This window comes from Lonchura striata, chromosome 1A, assembly GCF_050655825.1.
Source record: "Lonchura striata isolate lonStrDom1 chromosome 1A, ASM5065582v1, whole genome shotgun sequence".
NCBI lineage: Eukaryota > Metazoa > Chordata > Aves > Passeriformes > Estrildidae > Lonchura > Lonchura striata.
Genome location: NC_140741.1, coordinates 34,615,186 through 34,627,940, shown reverse-complemented (window position 1 = coordinate 34,627,940; position 12,755 = coordinate 34,615,186). Strand labels below are relative to the sequence as shown.

General features: G+C 35.1%; 1 protein-coding gene across 3 annotated transcripts in view; it reads right to left on the bottom strand.

Moving 5' to 3' along the window:
* Window positions 1-12,755, bottom strand: part of POT1 (protection of telomeres 1) — a 55,759-nt gene that overhangs the window by 13,937 nt on the left and 29,067 nt on the right. For all 3 annotated transcript variants that reach the window (XM_085569298.1, XM_021553439.3, XM_085569299.1), the window contains 3 exons: window positions 9,111-9,266; window positions 2,395-2,555; window positions 17-105 (listed from right to left, as the gene is read on the bottom strand). In XM_085569298.1, coding sequence (XP_085425424.1) covers window positions 17-105; window positions 2,395-2,555; window positions 9,111-9,266 — 406 coding nt within the window. The remainder of the gene's footprint in view (window positions 1-16; window positions 106-2,394; window positions 2,556-9,110; window positions 9,267-12,755) is intronic.

The following is a 12,755-nucleotide window of genomic DNA, read 5'->3' as shown; positions in this document are numbered from 1 at the left end:
CTTTCATTGCTCTTACCTGTAACATTGCCAAAAGTGCTGTCTATGTCCATTGAACACGTGCTTTCCATATTCTGTCTGTCTGTCAGATTCACAGATTCTAAGAATCTAAAGATAAATGGCAAAATATTTTATAATCTAGAGAAATCTTTTATCTATCATCATACACACACACACACACAGAGGATTACATAGACACTTACACAAAACCTATTTATTATCAATACACAGGTATAGTGTTCAGACATAAATGTTCCAGCAGAGACATAAAACTCAAATGAACCATAATTTTTAGAAGATTATATTAATTATGCAGATGAGACACATTCCAAATTACTTCTGGAACATTAAACACGAAATAGTGCCAAACGAAATATTTACTACTAGAAACAGAATTCCTGATAATGGAATATGGACTTTGGTTTCTTAGCCTTTCCTAAGGAAGAAAAAAAGTTTATAATATTTGGAAGAAGGGGCAGATCACTCAGCAGGACTACAAGGATTTTATGCAGGCAGAAAATTAGAAACGCCAAAATCTGACTAGAACTTAATATGGCTACTGCTGTATGTGACAACAAAAATAGCTTCTCCAAATGTATCATCAACAAAAGGAGGGCTAAAGAGGATCTCCATTCTTTACTGGATGTGGGAGGAAACAGTGACAAAAGAAAAGGCCAATGTACTTCACACCTTCCTTACCTCTGTCTTAATAAAGAGATCAATTAGTCCCTAAGCATCCAGACTCCTGAGCTGGGAAACAGGGATGGGGAGCAGAATGAAGTCTCCATAATCTAAGAGGCAATGGTCACTGACCCACTACACCACTTACACAGGTTTAAGAGGCTGGCTGGGATCTGTCCATGGATACAGAGGGAGCTGGCAGAAGTGGTCAAAAAGCCACTTTCTATTATTTATCAGCAGTCCTGGGTAAGTGAGGAGGTCCCAGTTGAATGCAGATGGTTATCTAGAAGAAAGGTCAGAGGGGTGATCCAGGGAACTACAGGCCTGTCAGCCTGAGCTCAGTGCTGGAGGTCACGGAGCAGATCACCCTGTGTGCCATCATGTGGCACATGAAGGATACCCAGGGGATCAGACACAGCCTGCAAGGGTTTGCCTGACTGACTTCATCTCCTTTTATGACAAACTGACCTGCTTGGATGAGGAAACAGCTGTGGACGTAGTTTACCTGGACCTTAGTAAAGGCTTTGACACTGTTTTCCATAGTATTCTCCTGCAGAAACTGGCTGTCATGGCTGGGACAGCTGCTATTTCCTTTGTTAAAATCTAGCTGGATGGCTAGACCCAGAGAGTGGTGGAGAATGGAGTTACCTCCAGCTGCTGACAACTCACAAATGGTGTTCCCCAGGGCTCAGTACTGGGGCCAGTTCTGTTCAGCATCTATGCTAATGAAGAGGACAAGGTGACTGAAGGCACAGCACCCTCAATAAGTCTGCAGATGACCCCAAGTTGAGCAGGAGTGTTGATCTGTTGGAGTCTAGGTAGGCTTTGCAGAGCACTCTGGACAGGCTGGACTGATGGCCAAGGCCAAGTGTATGAGGTTCAACAAGGTGAAATGCACTTGGGTCACAACAACCCCATGCAGCGCAACAGGCTGGGGCAGAGTGGCTGGAAAGAGGCTCAGCCAAAAAGGACCTGGTGAAGTGACTGGAGCACGAGTCCTGTGAGGAGCTGGCATGGTCTAGCTTGGAGGAGAGGAAGCTCAGGGGGGATCTTAACACTTATCTCTACAACAAGGGGACAGGAAGTTGTATTGAGGTTGGGGTCAGCCTCTTCTCCCAGGTAACAAGTGACATAAGGAGAAGAAATGGCTTCAAGTTGTGCCTGGGGAGGCTTACATTAGATATCAAGAAAAATTTATTTACAGAAATGGATGGCAAGCATTGAAAAAAGCAGCTCAGGCAAGAGCCATTATCCTTGGAGGTGTTTTAAAGTCATAGAGATGTGGCATTTAGAAACATGGTTTAGTGGGGCATTTGGACAAGGCTTACAATTGGACTTGATGATCTTAAAGGTCTTTTTGAACCTAAATTATTCCAATTCCTTATAAGACAGTTTAGTAAAGAATGTAAATTATCTCCTTCGTTGTGAACATCTTTAATCTTACCACTTTCAAGTAGCACACATGCACAGGTTTAAAGCGTGCATAATTAGAATTAAGCTAATTAATATTGAAATCTTGATCCCTACTGTATTTTAAGTCTTTAAAAAATTGCCTGTATTTTTGTATCCCTCCAAATACTTCTCATCTTAGTGGTACTAAAGACATATTCTGTTTCTGAGTTTCTGATTCTTAGAAACACAATTCTAAACTGTACATTAGCCTAGAGTTTTCAAGAATGATCTGCAAAAAACCAAACATCTACACATACTACTTACTCTTTTAGTTCCTTAACATCTGGGTTACTTTCTGGCAAGAGTCCTATTCCTCGACCATAACAGGTGCCACCATGAAGATGAAATTCCATGTGTGAGACATCTTCATTGTCAGCGCTTGCTTGTTTCACATGAATACTGTAAATTCTCAGAAAACTTCCAATCTGAAAGGAAAAGAAAAACCCACTTTGATAACACAAAGTTAGTTATTTACATGGAAAATTCTAGTGCTCATGAAGCTTCTTCCCTGTTTTAACTGAATCACAGAGCAGCTGAAGCTGGCAGGGACCTCTGGCAATTACCTCGTTCAACTCTTGTGCCCAAAGCAGAGTCAACTAGAGCAGACTTCTTAGGGTTGTGTCCAGATGGGTTTTAAGTATGTTCAGGTATGGAAACTGCAAAACTTCTCACTTTGATCTTTGTTTTGCTTTATCAGGAAACATTACTGGCAGCAAAGGGTGATTCAGAACCAGAATAAGCCTTCTTAGTAAATCTAATTCTCAAACACACTTCAGAAGACACACCAAACGAGTCAATACATTCCTTTCCCAAGGGCACAATTTGCCTGCTATATTCCTAACACAGACTGAGAATGATATCCTGTGATTGTCCTGGGAATGATCACATTTAGCAATTGACTTCCTGTTCATCATTGTACATGGCTTACTATGTTCATATCAACATACAAACATCTGCTTACTCAGATTTCTCCATCATATCTCACATTGCAGATAACATAGCACCAGGGAAAAAAGACAGTATGTGCTAGAAACTGAAAGATCTTGGCGTTTTTCCTATCCCTGTTAGATCTCCTCGGGTTCATGGAGAATATGCTTCCGGTTTTGCTTAGAATGATTTTGTGTTTTCTGAAAGAGTTTTGTCAAGTTACATAAATGGACTTAACTTATACAAGTACTTATTAAAAAGAAACTAATGGAGTGGTGAACACTGAACGCTGCTGGATTGGTCTGTATTTCACAAAATGGGATGGGACCTTGACTGGTTATAGACTTCGGATTTATTATCTGTCTGTATCATACAAGCAAAAAGCACGAGACACAGAGAAATAAACACCTATGCAAATCTAGATGAAAGACAAAATGTAGTTTATGCAAAGCCTTTTTCTACATATTCTTTGAACTAATAGTATAAAAGAAAAGGTGTCAAGTCATTATACTCTAATAAGAGAAGGAGACACGTGGGTTTAACAAAAAGACTTCTATGAACTTCAAACAATACACAATAATTCATTACATAAGATTGAAACTTTTTCTATCTTTGCAAAGCATATATCTAGGACTTTTCACATCTTGAACTATCAACAAGTTTTTGTTCTTTCTTGTTATTTATGATAAATTGAAATTTATTCACTTGGTTCTTATTTTCTTAGCTTCTTATGAGAAGGTATTGAAATTTCTTAGCTTTTCTCATCTTTATGTCTACTTTCTGGGTTTTTTTTGTACTTTCTAAAATCTTTTACCTTTTTATATTACAACAGAACACATCTTTATAAGTTTGGTTTTATTCCAAAATAAAACTCCCATCATCCCCCAAAGAAAACCCACATACCCAACCAAACAACTAAAACCAAGCCCAATGTTCTAAGGACAGATAAAATGGAGACTCAGTTACACAGTTACCAAATATATTTTAATATAATCTGAGATCCAGATAATAGCTGGGAAACTACACACACTCAATGACCTGGTTTTATATTAATTCTAAAAATCTTTTAAATAGTCTGATAAAAATGACAAACTATTTTAAATTTACTTCAATTAAAATTAATATTACAGCAAGTTATTAAGTCATATTTCAGCTTGAGATCAAACTTTAACCAGTGGAAACTGAAAAAGTATTTCTGTTTGATTGGATTGGTCATGTCATACTACAACACTTTTAAACACATGTATATATGCATAAAAGCATATGGAGCAGCAACCTGTGTCTAGAATCCTCCTCTGTTCCTCAAGGAACAAACTACAACTACATAATGCTGGTATCAAACTGCTCTTTTAAACAATAATCACACATTAAAAACACAGCATATTTTCCAATTGAGGCAGCAGGGACATAAAAAGTGCACTTCAGCCCACACCTGTTTTGCTTCTTGCATGGAGCTCTTTCCAGACTTTTAATTGACCTGCCCTGTTAGTAGGCTGCTCATTTTGTTCATTCAAAGCACCACCAGGACAGTGTGTGCATTTAGATGGCAGTTAAGAGGCTTATCTAAAGACAACTTTTCTTTTCAGATGCTGATTTCACTTAATTATGAATATTCAAAAAAGCAAAGGACACTCACATTATAAGACCAATTTAATGACAATGACAAATGCTTTTGGATAAACTTTTTTTAAAAGTTCTTACCTATGTTCTGCTTATGGAACAACCTTATGCAAATAAAACAGTGTCAAACTACTTCCCTACTGCCAAGAGCAATTTGCATATAAACAGGAAAAAGTTGATTTTAATTGACAATTTTTTTTTTTAAAAAACCAGTATATAATAAATTAGTATTTTCTCTATGTATAAACACAAACAAATATTGGAGAGGAGAGCTCAGAAGCCAAGAATACAAAATGCTGTGTCTACCATCTAAACTTGTGTGCTAAAAATCACACAAAAGTCAACTGAACTATAAGTTTTAGTGCAATATTTATTTTGCAAGACTTATCATCACTAAAAAATAATCTTCTAAACATTTATTGGATCCTTTTCTGAAAATGTTATATTTTATGTATTTTATATATTTTAATATCACTTTGAACTACAAAAAAGAGGTGCATAATAAGCAGCATTGCCAAAAGGTCTACAAGGTTCTAAATGTCAGACCAGAGATGCTGGGTGGCCAGCATGCTGTTTCCGTGGATTCCTTTGGGAGGCAGCCTTGCTTACTGTTAACAGCATAAAGCAAACGTGGATGCCATGGATAAAAATGTTACTGCATTTCTGTTTATAGAATGCCTGCAGACCGAGCTCTTTATATACATATACAGCTCTTTGCATTCAGATTCAGAAGAAATTGTAATCTAAATTAAACACCATAGCCATCACTAAAATCTACAAACCCAGATCCTTACTCGACTTTACAGCAGTTCTGTTTATGACACAGCAGTTCTGTTTATGACCTACCTTGTTTAGAGGAAGTTCATTTAAAAGTGAATTAAAGTGAATAAAAACATTTCTTGTAGTCATATACTACAGGAAATATACTAATACCCTATTTTCAGTCTGATGCAAATATGACTATTTAAAGAATACATATTAAGGCTAGAGAAAATTGAAATGCAGAAGTCATATATGTAGCTCCCTGTAGCTAGTTAACTAGAACAACTTTTCAGCACAGGAAATTCTCATAATTATTTCAAAACATATAGTGTGTTCACAATCACTCTGGAATTCAGTGAATTGACAACAGCATGTATCATTGCAGGTAAATAGTCATGTTTGTCCAAAAAGGCACACAAGAAGCTATCTTTATCTACAGGAGTCATCTGAAAAATTCACCTGTACTTATTTTTTTTGCCTATATTTATGGTTGATTGTATTCAGTGGTATTTCTTTGTCATCCTTTTTATTGCATCAACAGTCCAATTTTACTGAGTAAATAGTGCATGACTTTCTGCAAATGAGACAAAGTATATACATGGCATTTGGGCACCATCTTGGGCAGTAAGAGATACCAACTTAAATCCATTTAAGAGTTTGAAGAATTGAAGAGTGGGTCTTGAGTTTTTTCCCTTTTCAATGAGTAAAAAGACAGAAGTGGGGAGAATACAACTCATGTCAAAGGAATGTAGGTCTGAAAAAGATGAAGCTAGGTATTGCAGCCATGTAGTAACTCGTTTGATTTGTATGTTGAAAATGTGGCTCTGGCACTAGGAAAGCAAACTTCTTAGTCCAAACTACTATCATGAAAGACATGGCATGATACTGTGGGAGAAAGAGCTGAAAATATACAAATTCTACATCTGAAGATATGTAACACAGAGCAAATACTTTCAAACTATGGACTAGGACTCATACGTATGCTCAAGGATAATTGTTTTAGTTGCATTATCCATAAAATAGATGGCAATACAGAACTGATGGCATCAAGCCAGAAGAGGAATGCACTGATCACACTGAAAGAGAGAAATAAGGAAATCTCTGACCAGCTGCAGGCAGCTGGACCCCTGCTGACTGCTGACAGTTACTCACCTTGATGCTTACCACCTAAGCAAAATGCCCCAGATGGAGAAACTCATGTCACAGACCTACTCCTAAACTGCATAGCAAAGTCAGTGAACCCTGATGAGTTTCGGAAAACCGGCATAAGGCTAAAGAATGTGGAGCAACTGTATTCCAGACAGTTGTAGGCTGGGCCTCCTACAGGAATGAGAAAGCCTTATCAACTCCAGGTACACTGCCAAAGGAAGAGGGAAATCCAGCCAAAAGCAGTGAACACTGTTTTCTTTCCTTAACGGTAGGTTTTGCCATGTTCTTATGCCCCAGGTAATAAATAATCTGCTTCAGAGATGAGATTTCTGAAAATTCTTTTTGTTGCTGAAAAGCCATAGTCTTGCTCAGCAGGAAAGGGATGCCAATATATATAGAGGGGAAAAGTCTACTTACAGCATCAGCTGCAACATACTTTCAACATACCTTTAACTAAAGTTCTCTCCATAAAACATTTTAAATATTTGTCTTAGAAAATAAGATAAAGTGCTTATATCTTCAGTGTTCTCTGGATAGATGATCTAAAGTTTTTAATGAACTCTTGCAGCAATGTCCCTGACACCATGCTCCAGGATTTGCCAAAAATTTCCTGCAATATATTACCCACTTTCTCTAGCATGTAATACTTACTCAGAGCTTCCTTGTCTGAACATGTGCTGACAGATATAATTTTAAAATAAGAACATGTATTTCAAGGTTTTGCTAAATCTGCCCTTCTTGTTATTAAGGTTGTGTAAAACAGATTGCTCCTACATAAAACATAATTTCCAAGCTGCAACTGTCATTGCAAATGGTACACAACAACAGGCAAGAGTGTAACCTAACAATTCTGTAATAATTTACATTAAAAAAGACCACTCTAAGTTAGTGTTAAGTATAGAAAAGAAGATTGAAAAATAGTGCACTTTTTATTGTTTCTGACACCACAAACTAGCAAAATATCTAATCACACTTGGGAAGGTGTATGTGTTGGATATACTAAACACTTGCCAGCTCTACACTGCTACAAAAATGAATTAAAAAAATATTTGCATAACACGATCCTGAACTCAATAAAATATCATACATATTTGGATTATGCTTCTTTATGATATGACATGATTTCCACTAGTATTTAAATGCCTTTAAAAATCCCTGTCTATTTTAGGGAGAGTTCCTGCCAAATTTTATAATAGAGATAAAAATTATTCTGTGAAATACAATTAATCCTACATGTTGCAATCTGAAATCAGTAAATATTTCTGAAATTTAGTTGTCAGAATAACAGTCCTTTTTCTTTGATAACTCCACTAAGACAAGCAACTAGAAAGTGGTGTACAAGAATTATCTAATTTGAAACTTCTAAAGCTTGCATGACTGAAACTACTGCAACTTTGGACATAGCCAGCAGGACAAAAACACCCACAAGAGGTCAAATGGAATTTCTTAACAACTTCCTTTGAAATTATTAAAGATAAAAATGCTTCAGAAATATTAAAGAGCAAGTGGATAGGAAGTAAAAAACTGAGAGCAAGTATGAAGACATCCCATGTATCATATACTCAATTTATATTGTGATTCAACTCCTGAATTGAATAAAATGGGGAAGAATAATAAGTATTCTTATTATTCTTATGAGTATTATAAGCTAATCAAGAAAATATGCTTTATTAATATTAAAATACTTTTTCCCTTCATATTCAAAACATACCATTTCACTGGAACATTGATTTTTTTACACCAGGTAGCAAGAGAAAAATTCTGGAAGAGAACTTGTAAGTAATGAAATACTTCTGTCATTTTTCTTACGAATTCTTGCAGAAATTCTTACACTTATTTTGCTATCTGTAATTTACTTATGAATAGGTGTTAATTTATCAAAATGATTTCATGTCTGCTGAAAAACCCAGCAAAAAAATAGTTATCACTTATCTTTATTTTCTGGTAAAATGTTCTCTTAAAAATGATCTTGAGGAAAGAGGGCAAGGCATGAAACTTCGCCAAGTTCCTGTATTCAGAAGCAAGATGGCAGTATTGCTGAAGATCTGATGTTTAATTATGTTGTTGTTTTCTCTATCTAAGCATAATCAACATTACTGACCTACTAAATGAAGATTGCTCTGCAAACTGCAGAAGCTTATAAAACAGAAAATCTACTGACTTAAGAATTAAGGGTCTTTAACAGGACTACAAGTTTAACACTGCATTGTATCATTTAAAAATAATTCTAAAGCACAGAATACATTTTCTTGAGTGCATTATTTTCATTGTATTATCTATTATATTGCAGTGTCTGGAAAGTGCTTAATTTGAAGAATTTTTTCATGGCAATTTTTGGGTAATGAGCCTGTTTAACACATGCTGAAGTTCTGCATTCAAATAAAAGGTATGGGAAATACAGGGAAAGATAAAGAGCCACATGAAAGTAATTACAGCAGAACTGAATTGATGCATTCTCTGAAGTGATTTCTAAGCAGAAAACAGGCCACAAAAAGAGAGTGAAATACCAAACTGCACATTACCTTAAGTGATTCTGCCAGTTGTACATGATTATCATAGACCAGAATGTCCACCGCCAGATTTCTCAGCTGATGAAGAAGAACTTTTTCTCCTTCCAGTTCTTTTGCTTCCACAGGCACCTTCCATGTGGGGTAGGGACATTTAGTGCCATCCCAAACCTGCAATGCAACTTAACTATTTCAATGTGCTCAGAATACTTTAGATTCAGACTTTAAATAACTTATAAAATATTTTGTTTGATCAAAAATTATTAATAATAAGAGATCTTAGTTGCAGTATCAATCTAAAAGTCCTTAAAATACTTGAATTAGACCTTAGAGAATTTTTTAAACTTATTATTCCTTACAGAGTGCAAAATAACCTCTACAGAGAACATAATTAAGTCCTAAGACCCACAATTTGTTAATATTTAGATAAAAAAAAAGAAAAAGAACAGCTCTAGCAAAACCTCAGCTGCTTATCCAGCACAGAATGACACAATATTCTGAGCTGGAAGGGCCCCACAAAGATCAAGTTTAAGTCTTAAGTGAATGGTCCACCTGGGGATTGAACCCTCAGCCTTGGTGCTCTCAGCACCATGCTCTGACCAGCTGAGACAATCTCAGGGTCAGCTCTTACAACTATCAGAATTCATCATACGCAGAACTTAATATTTTAATCCTGCTATAAGGGTTTTAACCACTCCAGCTACAGTATGTGAATACTGAGTGCACTGCATATATTGACTTAATTATTGATGATCTCTTATAGCAGTATACACTGCTAGTTACACAGAACATATAATAAAAACATCAGTACTTAACCTATATCTATTAACAAGGATTTTAAAACTTGTTTGCCTAAAGCTAAATCCTTGATACACTCCAACCACTGAAATATCAGTAGTTATTTTTCAGCTATCAAAGTGTACTCAAAAGGTAAGTTTACTGACAGGCTTAATACTTGAAACCAAAATCTTACTTCTTAGCCCAAACACTTTTCTGTAAACTATGGTTGCTTGAGTTTCTGAAGATATACTCTTCTCAAGGACTCAAAAATAGTGGTTTGATATGCTGGCACAGTAAAACAAAAATCTAGTAGCATTTGGACTTCTGAAATGCTGCATTTTATAGGATTTCATACATATAGGTTCAACAGAAGAACCTATTTTCCAATTTTCAGTTTGTGATTCCAAGGTGATTTGTCCTATGAGTGAGGCATTGCAGAAGGCAAGAAAAAAAGGATACTGAAGTCTAATTTTTAAAGGATTTTTGCCTCTTATGCTTAACTGCTTTGGATCAAGAGACCCACAGGAAAAGATCTAAGAATCAGCAGAGCCATGTATAAATGTACTAAGAATAACTCATGGAATATGCATCCAGAACCAAGAGATAAAAGCAAAAACTGTTCATAGAGAAAATGACCCATGATATCAAATTATGTTGCCAAATAAGAGTATATTCTGAAGGACCCAGATAATGAGGTGGTATATGCTGCCACAGATTAAAAAAAGCCTGTTATTTTCTGATCCTGCACCATGAAATACTTAAAACCACCTTTGAAAGAGAGGTTGTCTATTGCTTGAATTATCACATCTTTCCCAGAACTCAGCTTGAAAACAGATTTAGGGCATATATACTACAAATATAGTCACTCTGACATAGTAAACAATCTTAAATTTGTGAATTTTTCCATTATTTTTCAACTGGCTTTACTTGGTACACACTGGTAATTCTTCTCTGGAAAGAAGATCTGACAAATGGATTAAAATAACCTGCATGCTTCCTGTTCAGATAAAAAGGATGGTGACTTAGTTTAAAAATGTCCTTTGCCAGAGGAAGTAACAGGGCTGGTTTAGAGGAATTTATAAGCTAGTAAAGTTTATTAAAAAAAAAAATCTTTCAAAAGTAGCTGGGTTTGGGTTTTTTCTAGCACAAATACGATAACAGATAAAACTGTCTACCTCAGGAGCTTGGAAAACTCTACACAAAACATGGAAACATTCTGGTTTCAAACTGTTCTAGTTTCAAAAATGAATACAGGAATAAAACCCAAAACAGGTTAAATTAATTCTAAATAAGAAACATCAGATTGTTCTATTACTAGTCATGAACAGATTGGAGCTAAAGAAATAACATTTGATCACAATGACTGGAAATCACTAAAATGGGAGAGAAAATATCTGTTTCTTTCTTCAGCAGAATATACTCATTGTATGACTTATCTTAATGCACACATTTAAATGACAGACAGAAAGGAAGAAAAGATTAATAATAAAACTGAGGCACAAATGACAGAATAATTTCTAGTGTGTATTCTTTAGTCTCCACCAATATGACTAACAAAATTCTCAGAAAATGGTAAACACTAACAGCTCAGTGATACCATCTTTATGCCATGTCCAACTCTGCTGCTGTGCAAATAGGAATTAATTTATTAAATGTAATTTAAAACTTATACTACAGGTGATACACAAAATTGCTGAAATTCATTTTAATTGTTTTTGAAGCACTCTACACTAGGTACCTGAGATCAATGCTTATAATAATAATAACTTTTCATAGTATAATCAACCATTTATTTAACTTCTATACTTGGAATAAAATAAATGTAAGAAATTATTATAAAATGGATAATCAAAATAATACAATAAAATAATATTTAATTATCACTCAATTATAGCTGGTATTGAATTGTTTTTTTTTAATTGAGCAAATCAAGAAAAAAAATCAGAAATCTGTCAACAAATTTTTAGAAAGATTTCTCTTCTATCACAACGAGTATTTAATATCAGAAATGGATTTTGCCACTGTTGAAAAATGGAGGAAATTAGCAACAAAATATTAATGTAGCAATTTTAAGCTTGTCCAATTTATTGTAATAGATCTTTAAGTATTTCATATTTTATGCTAAAAAACTGATCAACCATTATTTGACCTCAGGCTTCTACCTTCCTAAATCTACCCTATAATTTTCCCAAGTCATCACTTTACTATACAAAAGTGACAAAATTGACTTCAGGTCTTGCAAGACAGAAATGTGTATAAAGAAATAATAATTTAGGAAAGCACTTGTCTCTGTCCTTGCAAAAGGTCGTTCAATGCTGAAGATACACTTATTAATGAGCAACTTAAAGTCATGAAAATTTACTGGGTCTCATCTGACATCTATTTTGCAAGGCATAATTAAATGGAAATATTTGTAGCAGTTGCAGAATATGTTACAGCATGAACTTAAAGTTTGTTTCTCTGTAGTAACGTATTGCTCTGTATGACAAAAATCATTGATGCTGCAATGAAGGAATAATGACAAGTCCTATCTCTAAAGATACTGTAACAATACAGTTCAACACAGTAGAACCAATAAATAATTTTATGAAGTCACAAAGTGGAAAATTAGAGCTTGTACTCATGTTTTACCCATCAAGTACAAAAATAAATAAAGAAGAGTCTTGGAATACCAGACTGATACATCTGAACTAAAACTAGGAATATTATGGAGACCTCCTTTTCATTTAGTTAATGTTAAAGATCACCTTTAGAATCTGCTCTCCTGTTTTGTGGCACTTTGCATTTTCAGTAAGCATTGATGCCCAGAGTGCTTACATATAACTAAAAGAAGCTACCTGAAATCCATCCTGATAACTTAACCCATTCATTCTTTTTTAG